Consider the following 22,024-nt stretch of genomic DNA (forward strand, 5'->3'; position numbering starts at 1 on the left):
TATACAGCTCCATGAATTTTTACAAAGCAAGCACTCCTGCGTATCTGCCATCAAGGTATATAACATTACTGGCACCCCACAAAGTCTCTCCCATCCTTCTCCAGTCGCAGCCTCCCAAAGGTAACTACTACTCTCACTTAGATTAGATTCCCAGGGAGGTAGGCTCAGATATATTGTGAAGCTGGGACCAATAATTGTATGAGGGAAGAGAAGAGGAGGGGAGGGAAGGGAAGAGAGGGGAGAGGAAGGGAAGGGAAGAAACAGGACTGAGAAAGTTAGGTTAAATTGCAAGGTCAGCAAAGTCTTCCACTAACTCTACAGGAGCTCTGAAGCTCTGAGTCTCCAGGATTCGCAAAGTGATCTTCAGTCAGCTGAGCCATTTCCTCCTGAGGAGGGATCCCAATGATGCTTTCCATTAGTTCTGCTTGGTTTTGAACATCCTATGAATGGCATCATGAATGGTATCATCCTATGAATAGTACATGCTTTTTCTCTGTTGCTTCTTTCATTCAGCATAATGTATGTGAGATTAATCCATATTGTTTCATTCTCTTTCAGTATACTGTGATATATTTATTCTGTAGTTGAGTGTTTGCTTCATTTTCAGGGTTTGGCTACTTTGAATACTGTTGCTCTAGATATTCTTGTAAATGTCACTTGATGTATATTTACATGCATTTCTGTTGGGCATATACCTAGAAAAGGGTCATAGAACACACATGTTCAGCTTTATTAAATATTTTTCCAAAGTGGCTGTTCAAATATGTGTTAAATATTTTTCTAACGTAGTTGTACAAATTTATGCTCCCACGAGCAATGTAAGAGACTTGTTCCAAGTTGTCACTAATACATATTATTCTGATGGATGTAGTGGCATGTGTATGTGGTTTTTATTCTAAGTTTATTTTATGTACTTTATTTCTTTATTTTGAGAGAGAGAGAAAGAGGCAGAGAGCAGGGGATGGGCAGAGAAAGAGAGAGAGAGAGAGGGAGAATCTCAAGCACTGGGAGCCCCTCAGGGCTCAAACTTAGAAAACTGAATTTAGGAATCCTGAGACCAGACCTTGACCTGAGCTGAAATCGAAAGTCAGAGGCTTAACTAACTGAGCAACCCGGGCGCCCAAGTCTTTGTAGTTTTAATGCATTTTCTTGGTGACTAGTGCTGTTGAGCACCCTTTCATATGCTTATTGGCCATTTAAACACTCTTTTATAAAGGGTCTTGTGGCCATTTTAAAATTGGGCTTTATTTTTCTGGTTGATCTGTAGGAGTCCTTTATATCTTCAAGATATAGGTCCTTTGGCAGATATATATTGCAGCTATCTTCTCCCACCCTGTGGCTCCTGTTTCCCCTCTTCACTGTACAGAAGGAAAACCACTCTAGGGAAGTTGACTAAAATGTCAGCAGTAATTGTGTCTGGGTGTTGGATTTTCCTCTTTGTTTTACTTCTTCATATATTCCAGCTCTTTAAAAAGCATGTAATGAAAAGAATACTTCAGACACAATAAAAAGAATGAGGTGTTTTATGAAAGCAGCATATTTAAAACTTAATGATGTAATTTAAAGGCTACCCACTGGAAAAGGTTAGCCAGGACAAGGACTTTGCTATAATTTGCCTTTGATATTACATGTAAATGCCTGCACAGATCTGCTGGAGACACCTGGTGGAGAGTGTCAGTAAGTTTTCAGCAAATGTACTTGAAACATCACAGCATAAAAGGCCAGCTTACTTCCCAGATGAGAAATGAACACAACACATAGCTTGGTTCCTTTATCATCTCAGTTTTGGGATAACTAAAAAGACTCTTCAACTCTCAGTGTTGACCTACCTCACCAGTGGGCTGGCTCCAGGAATGGCCAGGAAATATGACAAAAATTCAGATAGAGCAAAAGACAATGAGGTTAGAAGTGGAAATGAGACCAACTCAGGCCCGGCTACATAATTTGTGGCACCCGGTGCAAAATGAAAATGTGGGGCTTTTGTTGAAACAGCAGGAGAAAAGGCACTAAAACACACGACTAAAGTACTTAAGTACGTACAGGTCCAAAATAAAAAGATTTTTCCTTTCTTCCAAGGCCTCTCTCTCAGCCCATCGTGATATTGTTTATCTGCTATTTAATGTCATTCTAGATAAAGAAAAATTTTAAACTTCACTTATTGGCATGAATTTTATTCATCTTTATATTATGTCATGCCAGTTTTAAATGCAGATAGAAGAGTATTTAACTCCTATGTGGAATCACCAAAATTGTATGATCCATATTCCATAGCTTGTATGTGAATACATATTTTATTCTTACCATAACAGTGGAAACAGTCTATGACACTAACTCAATTGTTTTTCTTTTCTTGGTACTCACATCTTCAGCTTACCGCAAGGAAGGACTAGACAGAGAAGGAACTGCCTGTGGCCCTCTCTTTCCCTTTCCTTTCATGCCATGATTTTCAGCCTATGTGATTTGCTAATACAGGAAAAGAACACAGATAAGAAAGGTGATGATAAGTTTGTTGGGTTGTTCATTCAGGTTCCTCAGAACACCACTGCCTTCCTTTTTTATCGGAAGCAAGTCCTGGCTCACGGGGGCTGTCAGCGCCCCCCACTTATTCGCAAATGTAACAGGCTTATACTCAATTTGAGCCTCATTGAACTCCTGAACATCATGGGTCCATGGGAATTCTGTGCTCACTGGACACTTGTGAGCATTAGATGTGAATGGAATGGGGGCAGCAGGGAGAGAAGGACAGACACGCATTGTACGTTGTGTCCCTATTTATGGACCTGCTTCACTGTCCTTTGGCTTCAATTACAAGTTCAAAGGTAAATTTTTTTTGTAAGAAGAGGATTTCATTTTTTCCCTCCAGGTTTTTATTTAAATTCCAGTTAGTTAACATGCAGTGTAATATTGGTTTCTGGTGTAGAATTTAGTGATTCATCACTTACATATAATACCCGGTATGCATCACAAGTGCCCTCCTGAATCCCTACCACCTATTAAACGCATCTCCACACTGGCCGAGCCTCAGAGAAAAAGTTTTTAAGAATTTCAAGATGGCAGTAGCAGAACCAGGTACAGTGCCCTTCTGAGTGTGGAGCCTGCTACAGTTGCTAAGGTCATAAGGCCACGAAGCCAGCTCCGGAATGGTTCTGTCTTTTTTCTTTTTCTTTTGTTTTCTTTTGTTTCCTTTCCTTTCCTTTCCTTTCCTCCCCTCCCCTCCCTCCTTCCCTCCCTCCCTCTCTTTCATTCTCTCTTTCATTCTCTCTTTCATTCTCTCTTTCTTTCTCTCTTTCTCTTTCTCTCTTTCTTTCTCTCTTTCTTTCTTTCTTTCTTTCTTTCTTTCTTTCTTTCTTTCTTTCTTTCTTTCTTTCTAATGGGTNTTCTTTCTTTCTTTCTTTCTTTCTTTCTTTCTTTCTAATGGGTAAAGAAAGAAAACTCTTAATCCTGCACAGTCATGGCTCCTACAGGATCAGACACATTGAAAATACAGCCTGGAAGAGAAAAATCATATTAAGAATTACAGGTGTTTTGTTACAGTGCCAGAATTTTGGCTAGGCTGATTATCAGACAGAAATAATAAACAAAACCTTTTGAGAAAGGACAGCGCTCAAAATAGCTACTTCCACTGGATCAGTTTCAAAGATTTACTTGTGTACATACCAGGCTTTAGTGGAGTTCCCTGCCACTCTAAGGGGACATTTGCTATTACTTAGACTTGCTTTATGAATGTGTGTTTCAACCAGTCTGTACCAAGCCAGACACAGTGACAGGTATTAACTCTGGATGTGAAGATTACAACTTAAATGTTTCTATTCTGTCTTTGCATTTCACACTTAGAGAAAAAATGAAAACAATGGAATACTACATGGCAATGAGAAGCAATGAAATCTGGCCATGTGTAGCAACATGGATGGACCTTGAGGGTGTTATGCTGAGCGAAATAAGGCAGAGAAGGACAAATATCATACGTTTGCACATAAAGGAGGATTAGGAGGAACTTGACGGAGGAACAAGGGGGAGAAGAAGGGGGGAAATGGTGGGGGAAAGGGAGAGAGGCAAACCATGAGAGACTTGAATGCTGACAAAAACTGAGGACTGATGGATGGGGGGGAGGAGGGATGGGCATGGAGGAGGGCACTTGTGGGGATGAGCACTGAGTGTTATGTGGAAACTAATTTGACAAACTATTTGTAAAAAAAAAAAAAAAAATGAAAACAAAACTGGGGAACGAGATGGAAACTATAACCTCTGCTTGCTTTTTACCCATTGGGGGAAAGCAGCAAATGTGTGCATCTGCGGTTTGACTTTTTCTGCCATGGAATGGGCAGTGCTGATTTTGTGTGACAGCTGTGTAAGGCCAGCTTCAGCAACACACTCTGGGCTGTGGATGCAGAACAAGGAGTTACATCCAGCTTCTGTGGACTGGGCTAAGCAGACTCCTAAGGGGAATAGCTAAGCAGGGTATAGACTGGACACAAGCTTGTCTGCATATGCTGAGCGCTCAACAGAGGCAGGGGGTGTGGTTTGATAAGAGTAAAACTACCCACAGGGAAGTTGCTCAGAGATTTATCCCAGATCTTGGGAGATGAATAACTGCTTATGTTTGTCTTATATTTTCATCTGTGCTTTTACTGGCAGGAAGTTCACTTTATCATTTTCATAAATGCATATATTTATGGCACTTTTAATTCTTTGGGGGATGAAATAGATAAGTCCATCATAACTAGATAAGTGACTGTGGCTGAGGGTTGGAATAATTTGGCTACGAAGATCATGAGACATTAGTGATAAGAACAAGTGATGTGTGATCAGAGGTCAGACCACGACCGAAGCCTGGACGGCTCAGTTGGACTGACTGATAGAGATCGCTGGCTGCTCTCCAATGCCTGTTTCCTATCTTCTAGGATGATAAAATGCCTGGTTTTTGGTTGGGTACATGGCTTGGTGCATTCTCCAGCTTCTTATATAAGTATAGTCATGTAACTAGGTTGTCCTCAATGAGCTGAAAACTCACCTACTCTTTCCTGTCTTTTCCTCTCTCTTGCTACCTAAATGCAGATCCTGTTGTCTTAGATTATGAGAAGGGCCATAGTCTAAGGATGGAAGGAGTCTGAGTCTCTGAGGACATTGGGGTACAGCTACCATTCAGCTTACCAAATCACTTCTATCTTATTTAAGCCATCGTTATTTTGTCTTTTTGCCACTCATAGTTAAGGCTAATGCCTTAACTTTTCTTGATATAAAGTATTCCTGCAGGCTTAGCTTGGCTGGACTTGTTCTGGTCAGAAGGGCCATCTTAAGGACTTTATACATAGGTGCAAAGGTCTGTTTTCATACTCATGTCATTATAACATAGCAGAAAGCCCATTACAGAATCTCTCTCTCTTGGTGTATTAAAAATCTCATGCAGGAAACTGGGGCAGATTATTGGTAAAGTGTATTAAAAGGCAATGGTCTTCAGGACCCTACTCAGTGTGGGAGCCATTCCTTAAGAACAGCTGGGCTGAGTGAAGGCTGATGGTGGGAGCAAGGAAGTGGCTGCCATAGAGTAACAGGTGGGAGGCATCTGTAGAAAATGTTGTCAAAGGAAAATCTTGACAAATAATTAGTTGATTAATTTAGTTCTTTAAATGTAAACAAAATATCTAGTTAGGAAAAGACTGTTAGGCCATGGCATCTAGGGTCGCCCAGGTTTGCTTGTTATCTTAAATGAAAGAATGCAAGTAAATGTCTAACACAGCGCTTGGAATCTAGTGATCAACATGTTAACTGCTAATATAGTATTGTTACTGTGTTACAACAAAAGAGTTAAGCTGCCCAGAGACGGCTCTCACTACTGTGCAGTAAAGGAAGCCTTTTGTTATCACCATTCATCTAAGTGACCTGGCCCATTAGTCTCTATTCATTAACCAACTGAATTGCCAACTGAATAAAGTGAGGTCTCTCCTTTAACCTAACTTTTAACTTTTGTCTTGTCTCCTGGTAATTTTTAGGTTGACTGCATTATATGTTTTACTTTCTTTCATAAAATCCAGTATGTATTTCCATTTATAGCATATCTCAATTCAGAGTAGACACATTTCAAGTGCTCAATGGCCACCTGAGGCTAATGGCTATCATTTGGGAAGTGAAAGTCTGGATTACCTATAGATTGGGTTATGATTCTCATAATAATCTGGATAATGAAATTATAATCCTTAGAATTTATTTTTAAAAGATAACATGTCACATGCTTCTGCTACATTGGTATGATAAATTGATAGAAATACCTGTCCTGGGGGAAAAATAATATCAAAGCTACCAATTTCCCACTATAATGGCACTCCATCCTATGTTCTAGGGATGAGAATACATGAACTCTCTCTGACTTTTCATTATTTTGCCCACTTCTATACTCGAAAGCCTTGATATATCAATTTACCTGTGTGATGAGTTTGCCCTGCAGCAAGCTGTGCTAATACACCGTGGGCATAGTTGGGCTTGTTTGAAAGGGTTAACCCTCCCTTTCAAGGGAGGTTGGTTAACCCTCCAGGCATGGAACTCTGTGCTTTTAAAAATACTTGGCCTGGGGCGCCTGGGTGGCTTAGTCGGTTAAGGGTCCAACTTTCGCTTAGGTCATGATCTCGCGGTTCGTGGGTTCGAGCCCCGCGTCGGGCTCTGTGCTGACTGCCAGCTCAGAGCCTGGAGCCTGTTTCAGAGTCTGTGACTCCCTCTCTCTCTGACCCTCCCCTGCTCATGCTCTCTCTCTCTCTCTCCTAGAAATAAATAAAAAATATTAAAAAAAAAAATACTTGGCCTAAGGGAGAAGCACTTACATAGCATCCTATCTCAAGCTACTGATTTCCAAAACCATTTGAAAGGGCTTAGCTTTTACTGTAAGGAGAGGTGGCCAGTTTTCCTCAAATTCCGGCTACTGCAAACTCTCTTATTCCTTACCATCAAAAGGATATTAGAGAGAGAGGGAAAAAAAATTACCATCAAAAGGATATTAGAGAGAGAGGGAAAAAAATTACCATCAAAAGGATATTGGGGGGTGGGGGGGAAGACATTAGAGTGGAGGAAGTGACTTGGTTCCCAGAGACTGCTCTTCCTGCTATGCAGTGGAAGCTGTCTTTTTATCACCCTCCATCTAAGTGACTAGAATATTAGTCTCTCTCTCCAGTCTCCTGTTAAACACACTGGCCGATGCACTAGACACCTGACCTTCATGGCCAGCGCGCTACCTAGCACACTCCCTCTGTCACCACCCCCAATTCCCATTCCTGTCAGTTGAGTTCTGTGTTTGCCAAGAGTTGCTGACTACTTTCCAAATTGTATGTTCTTTTTTTTTAATTTTTAATGTTTACTTATTTTTTAGAGAGAAACAGAGTGCAAGTGGGAGAAGGTCAGAGAGAGAGGGAGACAAAGAATCCGAAGCAGTCTCCAGGCTCTGAGATGTCAGCACAGAGCCCGATATGGGGCTCGAACCCATAAACTGTGAGATCATGACCTGAGCCGAAGTCAGATGCTAAACTGACTGAACCAATCAGGTGCCCTCCCAAATTATATATTCTGATTGTACTTTTAATAGATTAAATATAAGTTAAAGTGATAGATCATGATTTGAAAATAATTAAAGGCGTTAGAAAGGGTTGATAAAGGTGTCTTTTTTTTTTGAAGATATTATTTTTAAGTAATCTCCACACCCACTGTGGGGCTCAAACTCACAACCGCAATATCAAGAGTGACATCCTTCACCAATCAAGCCAGCCAAGTGCCCCAATAAAGGTGAGTCTTAAAAAAAATTATAGAGTATGAAACTGTTGTAAAAATAGAGGGAAAAATTTTAAATCCAGAATATGTCCTCTGATCACTTTGTGAATATTTTTAAGGTTTTCTTCTAAGGAAATAAACACAAGAGGTGTAGTTTATGCAAGAAAAACTATAGACGTATCCGACAATTACATGCTTAATGAAGGGCCTTGGCTTTCCAGCAAATTGACAAGGAGTATGCAAAACAGAATAGATGTGATTTCCTGTCTTATCTAGCTTTTCTTCTCCAATAAATTAACAAACTGCTTGTTCAGATCACACTGAAGAGGACTGTTTTCACTGCATTTTATTGATAATTTACATATCCTAAAACGGTTCATGTGGACAATAAATGCTTTTCCTTTTTTTAAATTTATTTTTTATTTTTTTATTTTGAGAGGGAGAGAAAGAGGGAGTGATAGAGGGGCACAGATAGGAAGGCAGGGGATCCCAAGTGGGCTCTGTGCTGAACCATAAGATCATGACCTGAGCCAAAGTCAGATACTTAACTGACTGAGCCACCCAAGTGCCCCAATAAACGCTTTTTCTTGAACCATATTGTTTCTCCATTCAGGGAGAAGGACTAGTTTCTGGGTTTTTACTTTTTTCTTTTTAAGTTTATTTATTTTGAGAGAGACACAAAGAGAGAGAATCCCAAGCTGACTCTGCATTGTCAGTGCAGAGCCTGATTCAGGGCTCAAACTGACTAAGTGTGAGATCATGACCTGAGCTGAAATCAAGAATTGCACACTCAACCAACTGAGCCACCGAGACACAACTCTGGGTTTTTATTTTTATTTATTTTATTTATTTTGATGTTTATTTATTTTTGAGAGACAGAGACAGACTACAAGTGGGAGAGGGGCAGAGAGAGAGAAGGAGAATCCTCTTCAATCAGAAGCAGGCTCCAGGCTCTGAGCTCTCAGCACAGAGCCTGATATGGGGCGTGAACTCATGAGCCGTGAGATCATGACCTGAACCAAAGTCAGATGCTTAACTGACTAAGCCACCCAGCTGCCCCTCTGGGTTTTTATTTTTAATGTCGTTTATGAAGAATTGACTGTCTTTTAAAACAACACTGCAAGTGGTAAGAATATATAGCTTGACAGCCAATAGTCAATCACAAAGCACAAGGGTGGTTTTAAACAGTGTAACAGTATAACTTGACTATCAGTAATTATTGAATCTGCTGTATGCAGCACAATACTATTAAAAAGAGTTTGACAGTTCTTTTCATTCATTTTGTAATTGTAAAGCTAAAATAGAAGATGCTGCAGAACTATCCTTTGGCCCCCAGAGGGCGCAAGGCAGAAAGAAGTCAGAGCGGAGAGCTGGGTTCCTCCAGGTGGGGGCCTTGGACCTTACCAATGCTGTTAAAGAGAATAGGAAGAGAGGTCCACATCCACCTCAGAGGACATTGAATATGGGATTCTAGTAGACACAAAGACTGTCTATATTTAACTGTAGCCCTCATTTGAAGTGTTAAAAATTGCAAGAATTGCAGAAACCTCCTTTTCCCCTTCTGCCTTATAAATACAAATGGAGTATGTATGTGAGGATATTAGAGAATCAGAGAATATTCCAGAGTGTGCATGCACATGTGTGTGTGAGAGGGTGTGTGCACATGAGAAAGAGTGTGAGAAAGAGTAGGAGGGGGCACACCGTGTTCCAGGCTTTAATTCTCATAAGCAACATAAGAATACTGTTGAAAGTATGTGAATTTGGCTAAGTTATGCATAAAATTGACAGTTCTAAATGTTCTGTCAAAGGCTAGAGCTGCAGATTTTCCCTTCAAGACAGGAAACAAAACCCAAGCTCTCCCTACTATTTCAGTGACATTTTACTTATGCTTAGATGCTTGGAAGAGTGTTACTAATTGAGCGGGAACTCTTCCTCTTCAATATTTTATTGAAGTGTTTCAAGCAACGCTAGTAGCACAATATCCACTATTAAGAATTTTGCACATCGATGTAACGGCTACACGGATATCATTCATTTATTGAAATTATCATTATTATGAACACATAATGGAAAAATGCTCCTCAAAAGAGGAAGGAGAATGTTGACCATTAATAGGACAAAGCTGTCTTCAAAAGATTAAGAGATGTGGGAAATTGTTCACATTTGCGTTTTCAAGTACACGAGAATAGAGTTCATCTACGTGCGTGTATCCACAAGGTTTTGGATGAGGAGGCTCAGGAATGTCTCCAGTTGCTTCCTTGATCTGTAGGCAATCAGTCCTCCCTTGTTGGCCCATCGATCCACACCAGCAGCACCTTCGTTTTCCATGTGGTACACCAGCTGTGGCAAATCAAGCCCCATCTCGGAATTTCTTTGCAGGCATTCTCTTAAGTCTACCATTCCCCCACCCATGGCCTTGAGTATGGCATGAGCAGCACAAGAGTCCCACTTGAACGTGGTATCCTCTGAAAAGATGTAAATGTCAACAAGGCCTTGAACAACACAAAGGCTCTTGTAACCAGCCCCAGCTGCCCGGAATATGCGCTCACCACATACACGTGACAATGCGGCTTTGATAGTGTCCTTTTCACTTGTACTGATGACAGCTGAAAACTGGTGGGAGCACTCCGCCTCAGAGCTGGTTTTTTCAGTCATTTGGCTCCGTGCTTCACTGTTCTTTCCTTTAGAGTCAAGACGCTGAAGTGAATGGATGTTGGTACCCATGTAAGAAAGGCCCCAGTAGCACTGTCCTTTCCACCTGCGGAAGAGAACTTTCAGTTTGTGGCCATCGGCTGTCACATTTGTTTTATTACTTTTGTTGTTTTCCAACAGGGTGATATGAAAAAAGTAGATCAGGCAACAAATCCCAATACCTTTAATGCTAGAAATAGGTATCAAGTAGCTAATTCGTGTGTAAAAGTAACTCCTTTGCCTGCACCTGCTCCTGTGGCTGTCAGTGAGGAATGTTGTCAGTATTATCACATCAAACTAGAACAATGCGAAACATCTGTGGGATTTCTGGCCTCCAGGACCACGGCAGAATTTTATTGCCACTTTCAGTGTTTAAAGTAAAAGAAGGGAAAACACGAACAGATAAACCATCTCTCTGTTCAATTTGCAAATCTTTTCCCAGCCTTACAAGTCTGTCTTCATTTGGTGATTTCTTTTCATTTTCTTATTCACCAGCTCCACTTTGATATTAACACCAAGAAAGATGGACTCATTATTTTTGGCCACAACAACAGTAGTACCTGCTTCTCAATGTTTAACTTATGATATTATGTTGGGTAATTTACTCTATTTACAGAGGGGGGAACAGGGCCTTGGAGAATGTGGGTATAAGTGTGTTAGTCAGTGGTAGGATCCATGTGTAAACCCAGGAAGCCTCACTCTAGATTCGGCACCACAACTACTTTGTCAATCATTTCTAGGCCATGACTATGTCTGCATCTGGTCCCAATTCTTTTTAATTTCTTAATGACCCTTTAAAGAGAGAAGAAACACCTTTTTGGTTTGAAAGAAGGCGGGGTTAGGGGAAAAATGTCAAAACTGAAGAGGTGGTGTTTATGACCATTAAGGAACAAATAATTCTTAGTTGCGTGAAGCAACTCAAAGTTCAGTAAAAATATGTAGCCGTATACAAATGGGAAAATAGGGCCTATTTCAAGATGAAACTGAAACCACAGGAGAAAAGCTGCTTGCTTCTGTTTGGACACTGTCATGCCCTGGAGTCAGCCTAAGCACAGGCCATATGCAGAGCCAACAGATGACGGCCTGGCCACTTCCATGCTCTGTGCAGAAGTCCATGGAAGGGGGAGTGGGGAACAGACCCACAGTCAGGGTCTAGTCCTGACCATACCTACCCATCTTGTCATTGTATAATTTTCATATTTGATTTGAATTTCTTCTAAAATTGCATAAATGTTTGACTTGGCTCTGTAGCAATAGCATCTATCTTGTTCCAAATGTAGTAGAAGACAGTGTTACCACTGTTCTATCAATCTGGTTTTGAATGGATTCTAGAAAATAGGAAACAGAGCGCCTGGGTGACTTAGTCAGTTGAGTGTCCAACTTCGGCTCAGGTCACGATCTCACAGTTCATGGGTTCGAGCCCCGCGTTGGGCTCTGTGCTGACAGCTAGCTCAGAGCCTGGCGCCTGTTTCAGATTCTGTGTCTTCCTCTCTCTCTGACCCTCCCTTGTTCATGCTGTCTCTCTTTCTCTCTCTCTCAGAAATAAATAAAACATAAAAAAAATTTAGAAAACAGGAAACAAGATTGCTACATTCCAAGTGCAAAACTGTGATTTCTCCAAGATAGTATTCCTTTTAAAAGTTTCTATCAGCATCCACCGAACCCCCAATAAAATTATATTTAATCCAGGACTGAAAATAGGAGGAATTTTAATTCAAACCTGCAGACTTTAGTAGGAGCACCTTAGTGTATCAAGTCATGGTAATATCATGTGGAGTGGTAACCTTACCTGAGTGTGTTTAGATCTTGTAATACAAAAGGTTGGTTGATGACTCCCATTAGGGGCACCCCTGTCTGTAGGTCATAGACACCGATTAAAATGGTGACACACTGAAGTCCACTGGGGAAGATTCCTTGGTTGGATTTAATGTCAGCAGAACCTTTTATATACTGATAAGTTGAATCTGAAAAAAAATGAAGCAAATTTGTTTGGATTCAGATAATGATTATTTCAAAGATAATGATGGATATAACTATAAATTCTGTCCTGTATCATTTCTGTGTTCTACCAACTTGGTAGCTGCTATGGTCTGAATGTATTCTCCCCAAATTCTAACCCCATAAAGGTGATGGTAAGTTAGGCCATTGGGAAGCACATAAGACATGAGGGTGAATCCCTCATTAATGCAATTAGTGCCTTATAGAAGAGGCTCCAGAGAGATCCTTAGTCCCTTGCACTCTATGAGGACAGGGTGAGAAGGTGACAGCTATGAAGCAGGAAGAGGGCCCTCATCTCACCATGCTGGCATTTTTTTTTTTAAATAGTTTATTGTCAAGTTGGTTTCCATACAACACTCAGTGCTCATCCCCATAAGTGCCCTCCTCCATGCCCATCTCCCCCCTCCCCCCCACATCCATCAGTCCTCAGTTTGTTCTCAGCATTCAAGAGTCTCTCATGGTTTGCCTCCCTCCCTCTCCCCCACTATTTCCCCCCTTCTTCTCCCCTACGATCCTCCGTTAAGTTCCTCCTAATCCTCCTATACGTGCAAACATATGGTAGCTGTCCTTCTCTGCCTGACTTATTTCGCTCAGCATAACACCCTCAGGTTCCATCCATGTTGCTACATGTGGCCAGATTTCGTTCTTATTGCCATGTAGTATTCCATCATAGAGCTAAACCATGTCCTCTTGATCCATTCGTCCATTGATGGACACTTAGGCTCTTTCCATGTTTTGGCTATTGTTGAGAGGGCTGCTATGAACATTGGGGTACAGGTGCCCCTGTGCATCAGCACTCCTGTATCCCTTGGGTAAATTCCTAGCAGTGCTATTCATGCTGGTTTGATCTTGGACTTCCCAGCCTCCAGAACTTTGAGAAATAAGTTTCCATTGTTTATAAGCTACCTAGTCCATGGTATTTTGTTAGCGCAGCCTGACCAGACTAAGAGAGTAATCAGTCAAGTTTTGCTGTTGAGTGTCACTTGTTTCAAATTGTTATTTGACTTCTTGTGCTTCCATTTTTAAGCTGCTTGTGTTCCATTTTTCCCAACTCTGTGGGAACTCTTGAAGGGAGAGGACATGTCTATAGTTCATGTGGTATCTAGCATAGCACCTTGCAAATCATAAGCACTCAAATATTCATCATATGTCAAAAGCATGTAAAAGCTAATGACTCAGGATAACTGTGGTGGGATTCCTTAGAGCTCTTACTAATCAGAGGACAAGTACAATGCGGATGGATGGGGAAATCTCCTTCCAGAAATCTCTCAGGGGTGGAATTACCTTTTCTTTCTTTCTTTTTTATTTTTTTGATCCCTCAAATTAGAAGAGGGAAAGAGACATAATGGTGGCACAAAAGGAAAAAACTGATAGTCCTCCTGTGAGTGATGAGATGCCAGTAACCAGTAGTGTTTTCCTAGTTAGAACTTCCAACTCCACCCACCTTTCTTAATTAACATTAAACAGGCATTCTGTACCCTGTTAAATCCCACCATGTGCTGCTGAAGGGAAACAGAAGTGTTCAAATCATCCTGACTTCTACACTACAGGTTGTGTCTGGGTGCAGACCTAGAAGAGCCAGCACAAACTAGGTGGAGAGGACATACCCCTGACCTAAATGTTCATGCGATTGCAAAAGTAAGAAGTTTCCCCTTTGTTAATAAAAATTCATGTAAGGTCAGAGTAAGCACTGTTAGATTTAATTGCTTTCTTTAAAAAAAAAAAGAGGTTAATTACAAGTTAAAATCAAAGAAAAAGAAGACTTAATAATATTAAGCTTATGTGGAATAGAACGTTCCCTCACAGGCTGCTGTGGTTCATTCATTTGTAAGAGACAAGTCTTGTTAAGTAATCCACAGCAACAGCCCTTTCTCACCCTGCCAGGAATGAATTTGGGGGGCTTCTAGAAGTTAGATTTCTGCTGATAGAATGAGCCATCCCTAGCAAGATTTTAATCCAGTATGGAATTGTTTATAAAATGCTCTTATCTAATGTACTGTAGGTAGTGACCTTCTGTACATCTATTTTGTGTGTCTACTCATTGTTGTGAATTCATGTATGTTAGTGAAATAAATTTTAAGCTTTCAAAAAAAAAAACAAGATGGGAGTACGGCAGGGGGGTGGGGGATGTTTGCCTGGGAAGTGGTCCCAGTTGTGTTGGGTGGAATGTGCTAGGCAAGGGGGGACGAAGAAAAGGAGAGACTCTGCAAATTAATATCCTGGGCATTGTATTAATAGCATCAATGAAATAGACCTACACTGTTAGAACATAGAGCTATAAACTAGGGTTCTACTACAACCATGCCCCAAAATATAATAGGTAAGATTTACACAGGGCTCACCACCTGGGAGTGAGTCACCTTCAGCTGTGTTTTTCTTGATCTGTTCAGTGGTTTTGACTGTTGTTTAACTGAATTAGTAGTCAGTGGTTAAAAACTGGGAGATATCATTTAAAAACCTGGATTTTGGTTTCTCTTTAAAAACGTAAAGATCTAGACTGTACTCCTATATGGCAACAATCTGCTAGAGCTGAGTATTCTTTGAATGTCCTGTGTGCTCAATTAGTTATAGCTACTATCAGTTCATTATTCTCTCAGATTTACCAGTCTGGTCCCTGAAGTCTTTCAAAGATGAATTAATTCAGCTTTGTGTGTGTATGTGTAGATATAGATAATAGATAGACAGGTATCAATATGTTCAGCTTTGTATATATATGTATACACACATTGATGGCACACAAATACTTATACATATCCGTTGTAGAAATGTTACAAATATACATATAATAACACATCATCACACATATACCTCAACTCTTCATTATTCATTTTATAACTAAAATGTTAAAACCTTCTAGGAGAATTAAACTACACTCTCAATTTTCATTTTTCCAAGCCTCCCCCTACAAAAGGATTACTAATGAGAACAAATAAAAGCAAACATTCTCCTCTACTTACCTATGGGATCCACCCAGATTCCCAGAATGTCCCATGGAATGTCAATCTCTATCGAATCTAGAGTTGGGTCAGTAAAGGTGACATCCTGATGAACAACCTTGGCTAATGCTTCAGATACCAACTTGTTACCATTAAGGACTTTGCTAAGAAGCTCTACTGTTTCTTCCTCTGTGGGACATAGTCTCAAGATAATCTTTTCCCCTAGAATAAAGACAGATGAAAAGCCATTACATTTCAAGAGTTCGGTGGGGAGGGGGATGGGAGGGGGGAGGGGAACAACTGAGGGATGAGGAGGAGCCAAAGTTGTGCACTTAGATTAGGTGAGGGCAATATGTTCACAGTCGTGGTTCCTAACCTGGCCGACTGCCAGAATCACCCACTTCACAAGGTCACAGCTGCCCAGTAGTGGCCGAAATACTTAGTATGAAGTGAGGGGTAGAGTCCAGGTATCAAAGAAACTTCTTCCCAGGAAAATGTCCACAGGGGAACATGTGTACAATTTTGTATCTAGTTTAAGGGAGCTCATGAACCAGTTAAAAAGGCCCTGAACCCCGAGTCCTTGATAATATGTATGTGTTAATGCCTTTTGACTTTTAATATACACAGGTCACCTTGTTAGTGTTAGAATGTATTATTGAAAAGGGAGGTTTTTATCAGCACATGAAGTGCTTCTACCGCCCTCTATGGCATTGCTTTTAACTAAAAGGTGTTTATGCTCAGTAAAGTACTATAAGTGGAAGTATAACGACTCTTTACGTGTGGTAAACTATATGACTGTAAATGGCATACATAGAAATAGCCCTCCTCTGTAAAACCCACTGGAAATCAGGATGTAAGCAAGGCTACTCATCCAAATGAAACCACAAATTACCAAATCCAGCTGCTTCACGATCACTTTAAACATATTTCTGAGACCTGTGGTTAATCTGCTTTCCAGCTCCCAACAAAAGTGAAGAAAGAGGCTGGCAAAAATAGGCACTTTAATAGCAACAAAATGGGGCAGCAATGGTGAATATAAATGTTTTAAAAGAAGACATGGCACTTTGGGGCTTTTTAGGTACATAGACAAGTACTCCTAGCGACCCTAGCCATTCCAAGGATGGCAGCAGCAAGCATCACCTGAGAGCCTGTTAGAAATTCAGAACTTCAGGCTGCATCCCACACCTGAGTTTTAAAGATCCCCAGGTGATTCATGTGATCATTAAAGCTTGGGAAGCACAGTATGAATCTATTACAACGATGACTCTGAATCATCAAGAAACATTCAATTATATTTAGTTAAGTTAATTTCAAGTTAAATTAGACTACTGAAGTTGGGGAATCATAATGCTAATCACTGCCACTTAACCAAGCACCTATGACTGGGCTTAGTAAAAGTCATAGGATCAGGCCAAGAAGCAAATCATATCAATCATATCACTCTGGTGCTTAAAATTCTCTAGTGAGGGGCACCTGGGTGGTTCAGTCAGTTCTTGATTTCGGCTCAGAAGACAGGGCCTCTCTAGATTCTCAACCAAGGTCTATGGACTCTCCAGGAGGTCCATGAATGGGTTTAAACCTTGGAACTAGGAGCATCTGGTCAGTCGATTGAGTGTCCGAATCTTGATTTCATTTCAGGTCATGATATCAGACTTAGGGCTCCATTGTGGGATGGAGCTGAGTCTGGAGCCTACTTAAGTCTGGCTCCGAGCTGTGCATGGAGCCTACTTAATATTGTTTCTCTCCCTCTGCCCCTTTCCCCCACTTGTGCTCTCACACTCTCTCTCTCTCTGTCTCTCAAAAAGCAAAACAAAACAAAAACTAAAACAAAAAACAAACATAAAACTTGAACCTAAAATTGTCTATCCAACTGTGTAAATGTGAATCTTTCTGAGAGTGTCTGTAACTTCCATTAGATTCTCAAAGGGCCATGTAAATTCCCCAAAGGTTGTCATATATTATTTAAATATTAAAGATTTATATATAAAATAATACATGCAGACTTGCTAAGTAATTACAAGGTACTACATCTCTCTAACTTGAATAGCGTGGTATTCTGAGGTACTGAATAAAGCTTAACGCTCGAGTATGTTATTTATACGAAAGGCTTCCAAACATTCCTTTATTTCTTGAGGTCATTGAAAATTAGAATACCATATAATAATTAAGTTATAAAAATACATTAAGATTCTTATACTTACCCAAATCATTAGTAAACTCATTGGATTCTTCTCCCAAAATTTTTTTTCCCAAGCCTGGAAACTGAATGATTTAGAGTATGACAAAGAAACCAAAAAACAAAACAAAGACAAAGCAAAAACCAAAAAGCCCCCAAATCCCACATACATGGTCAATTCTGAGCATATACTCATTCTATACTTCAAATTAAATAGTACAACTAGATCTGAAATTTAGAAATTTACAATTCCAGAAATCAATCTAGTATAAAAAGTAAAGTCAGGTTGATTCAGTACTTAGTTTTCTAATATTTTCCTGCTCCTTTGCTCCTCCAGGAAGTCCAAATCATGGTAGAAGTCTGGTTTCCTTATGTTGAGTCTGCAGAAGTACTTAGAAACTTCACCCCTTCCACTTAAGGACCATAGAACTAGAATATTTGCAAAGGAGACATTTTAACTGTTGCTCTTCAACAGCATCCTAGTGGCTTATGTGAGTGAATGGGACTGACCAAGTACCTAAGACTATGATTTGAGACTAGATAGTAGGATCAGAGGATAACATTAGAGTTTGCTTTCATTTTCAGGTGTTTTCTGCACTTGTTGGAGGTATCATGAGACTTCAGGCAAGGAAGGGGATACAGAAAAAAAAAGGGAAATATTTTACTGACTGATAATGCATCAATATAGAATTTAAAAAAATAGAGCTAAGTAAGAATCTTCTCTCATCTCTGTATGACCAGGAAGCTTTCAGGGACACTTTGCTTCTGATCCTCTCTGTAGTAAAGATAATTTTCTCAAAATATGTGCTGAATTATGATATGCATGATATTCTCAGGGAACAAAAGCAAGGAAATGCTTCAAATACTTGAACCCAGTCATTCACAGATGGCCAATAGCTTTAACAGTGCCTACAACCACTTGTTATTTTTTCCTCTTTTGAAGAACAGTCCAAGTCCACAGGGGCTGGAGTGAGCTCATTCATCCCTAGGCTACAGGATATAAGGGTCATGAAACAAAGAATCTTATATAGCCAGCAATGAATATCCTGTATTTGTTCATAAGTCCTGTCATATATTTATCAATGAACAGTTACCTCAGCTTGTTATAATGCAACGGGGCAAATATTAGCCAATAAGAGTGCATGTTGATACATTTCTAATGCAGTTGCTCAACTTTCCCTTGCACCCAACTATCCTGATCAGTAACAAAAATAAACTGGCTTCACATATTGGAGCCAGCTATTATAGGGCATGAAAAAGTCTAATTGGCAGAGATTTCAAGGGGTCATTTATTCTCTCTTCCTGCCTGTGGTCAAGAATTCACTTAAATGGTTCCAAAAGATTCTGAATATTTTGAGAACTTCATAGAAACTATTCCAATATTTTGTAATACTTCCTGTAATAAAGTTCTATCCTCCCAAATCTTAAAAAATGTGTAATTATTAGATTATCATCTAAAGGCAACATAGTATTGTAAGGAGCGCAAACTCAAGCCAGTTGGCCTGTGTTCAAAAGCCAGCTTTCTGAACTATTTGCCTGCTGTGTAACTTTGGGCAATTTACTTAACTTCTCTGTACTTCCCTTTTCTCATCCATTACATTGGAATAATAGTTCTTACCTCATAAAATTATTATAATTTTAATATAAATATGATATATAGTATTTATAATTCATATAATTATATAATTATAATATTATAATAGTTGCATAAATTAATATACGTAAAGCCCTTAGAAGTGCCTGACACACAGTAAGGACTCATAATTGTCTGCTAGTGATATTGTTTGTTACAACTACTTACTAATAGTTTCTTTTCCCAGTCAGCTTAAGATACCTAGAATCACAATCATTGTTAGTTACAAACGTTTTTCTATTAGAATAAATGGGAATTTCCAGTATCCAGGATGTATAAGCCCATAACCGAGGCAACCATTAGATAAAAGATTACATCAAAAGGTGGGATATGATATGTCAAGTTAAAAAAAGAACTCAATAAAACAGTATGTTCTCACTTCCACTGAGATCAGTTCTATGCGCCATGCAAATAACTACACATAGAAGGAAAATGTTCTTACAAGATTTGGTAAAACATACCACTCTAGTGGTAGGATTAAGGATTCTTATGTTTGCTTATTTTCCAGAGAAAAGGTAGTATTTATTTAAAGAGAAACCCATTGATAAATAAAATGCTCCACGCCCAAATGTTTCTCTTTAGCTGTCAGAATTGTGACTTTTTTCCCTATTTGCTTTTCTGTATTTTAAATCTTTCTTGCAATGAACATTTCAGTAATTTTGTAATCAAAACAAGGGGTCGGGGGAACCCAAGTTATTAGAATCCTAGGCGCTAGTATTCTGAGGTAGAAAGGAAAAGAAAAAGGAATGCTATTCCATCGGGGAAAAAAACCACAGGGCAAATGTTTTGCAATTACTTTGGCTGTGACCTTTCTTACCTTGTTCTCCATATTCTGTTTTATAACTTCCTGTACCAGTACATCAGCCAGGGTCTTGAAATCAACTGCAAACTTCTTGTTCTTTTCTCCGTCTTTCTTTTCTTCTATCAGCAGCTGAAAGAGGGCTTCCTGCTGCCTGCACGCCCGGGCGATGTTGGCAGCTTTCTCAGACACCCGCAGCAGCTCCCGGAGGATATCTGCCATTCTGAATCTTGCTTTCCAGCTGCAGCTGCTGGTGGAACGGGCACCCACCCTCTGGGCCGTCAGCTGGAAAAGTACAAGAATGTGAGAGAGAGAAAGCAGTTCAGGGAATGATGTCAGGGTGCTCCTGGCGCTACTAAACAGCCCGTCTGGCAGTCAACCTGGTCAGCATGGCTGGACAGCTAGCATATGTCCTAGTCACATCCTCGGTGTGGAAGAGCAGACAGCATCTAAAATTTCAGTTATTTTCTTTAATGCTTCAAAATATACCTTCAGTCTCAAAAATCCATTATGCAAAGAATTGAATTCTCAGAGAAAGAAAGTCTTTGAGAATCCTCTACATTATATTTCCCTAGACAGACAGGCAGGTGGATACAGGCACAATGTTAAAAGGAAAGCAGAAGTCTTGGAATGACCTTAGAATGATCACACAGGCTTAGTGGCAATACTGACGTAGCGCTTTCTTTCACCCTTTGGGAGAAGAAGACAGAAGTGGAAGAGGATTTATCCTTATCCGGTTTGCAGTAACTTTCTAAAGTACTAAGCACCACTCCAGAAGCATGGCCGTGTCCTACAAGGCTCTGAGGCCAGGTCCAGGCTAGCAGCTAAGCTATCTCCCAACTACCTTTTTTTTTTTTTTTTTTTTTTTTTTTGGGGGGGGGNTGGGGGAGGGAGGAAGTCCCACTATTTGTGCTGCTGTAAAAGTTTAAATAGAAAGTAAAACACACAGCTTGTTGGGACTTTAACAGTTCTGGCTTCTAAGAGGTATGCTGTCATACCTTGGGTCATAGGAAACAATGGGTCATTAGGAAACATTTCTCATTTTTCAGTAGTGGGTACGTTTCACAGAAAGCTTCAACAAGCTTAAAATGCGATGTCATCGTGAGAATTACCGTGAGGATTGTCAGTTTTGTTTTACAGTCAAGGAAACCAAAGCCTAGAAAGATTGGGTAACTTCTTCAGGGTTACAAAAGACTAAACGGCAGGGCTCTGAGTCAGTCTCACTCACAAGCCCAGACACTTCATTATCATAATAAACACTCTTCTTTAAAAAAAAAAAAAAAGTCCTGAATGGGCAATCAGAGGCTGAGGATTACTATAACAAGGATGTCCTTGCAATGGAGTTAACTGTGGGTGGTCACAGTTGGTTTGTCTTATGTTTTCCAAAAAAAAAAAAAAAACTATTTTCTTAAAATTATGAGTCAACCACCATGAGAAAATATGTCCAACCTCAACAGTAGTAGAAGTAAAGTGAATAAAAACAATTAGACCTCTTCCTTTGCTATTAGGTAGACAAAGCTATTTCAAGTAAGCATTCATTCTTGCAGGTATGGTGAAACAGGTATAGATGCTCTGCTCATGGGCATGCAGACAAGCAGGTTTCCAGAGGGGTTTGAGAAAAATGTATCAAGATCCCTACAGATGTCACTATCTTTAGCCAATAATTCCATTTTGCCTTAATTTGTGTTAAAAAAAAGTCCAAGTTGAGTTAAAATATTTTTGCAAAAGGATTAATATTATTTACAACAGCAAAAGTTTGAATATAATCTTAAATATTTGTAAAATGTCTACTATATGGTCCTTAAAATCACATTTTTAAAGAATATTTAATAATATGGAGATACGTTAATGCTATAGTGTTAAATGGGAAAACCCTATAGCCATGTATATAGTATGATATGCTACCAATTCGTGTTTATATGCACACATAACACTCTCTAGGTACACACACACACACACACACACACACATACACACACGTAGAGAGAGAGAGAGAGAGAGAGAGAAAGAGGGATTGAAAGACCAGTAGGTGATGTTGTAAT

General features: G+C 39.8%; 1 protein-coding gene across 1 annotated transcript; it reads right to left on the reverse strand.

The window, feature by feature from the left end:
* Positions 1-9,766: 9,766 nt before the first annotated feature.
* On the reverse strand, positions 9,767-20,284 carry INPP1 (inositol polyphosphate-1-phosphatase). Its single transcript, XM_077780257.1, has 5 exons — positions 20,001-20,284; positions 17,576-17,636; positions 15,396-15,596; positions 12,230-12,404; positions 9,767-10,507 (listed from the first exon to the last, which is right to left on the reverse strand). Exons 1-5 carry the CDS (start codon positions 20,202-20,204, stop codon positions 9,946-9,948), a joined length of 1,203 nt encoding a protein of 400 aa, XP_077636383.1. The 5' UTR covers positions 20,205-20,284; the 3' UTR covers positions 9,767-9,945.
* Positions 20,285-22,024: the final 1,740 nt, after the last annotated feature.

The sequence above is a fragment of the Crocuta crocuta genome, unplaced genomic scaffold, assembly GCF_008692635.1.
Source record: "Crocuta crocuta isolate KB4526 unplaced genomic scaffold, BGI_CrCroc_1.0 scaffold38, whole genome shotgun sequence".
NCBI lineage: Eukaryota > Metazoa > Chordata > Mammalia > Carnivora > Hyaenidae > Crocuta > Crocuta crocuta.

Coding starts and splice junctions, on each gene's coding strand:
- INPP1 (XM_077780257.1), bottom strand. CDS start 20,204: ATGGCAGATATCCTCCGGGAGCTGCTGCGGGTGTCTGAGAAAGCTGCC. Junction 17,637..20,000: donor AACAGAATATGGAGAACAAG/GTAAGAAAGGTC, acceptor TAAATCATTCAG/TTTCCAGGCTTGGGAAAAAA. Junction 10,508..12,229: donor CAAGATCTAAACACACTCAG/GTAAGGTTACCA, acceptor TCTCTTCCGCAG/GTGGAAAGGACAGTGCTACT.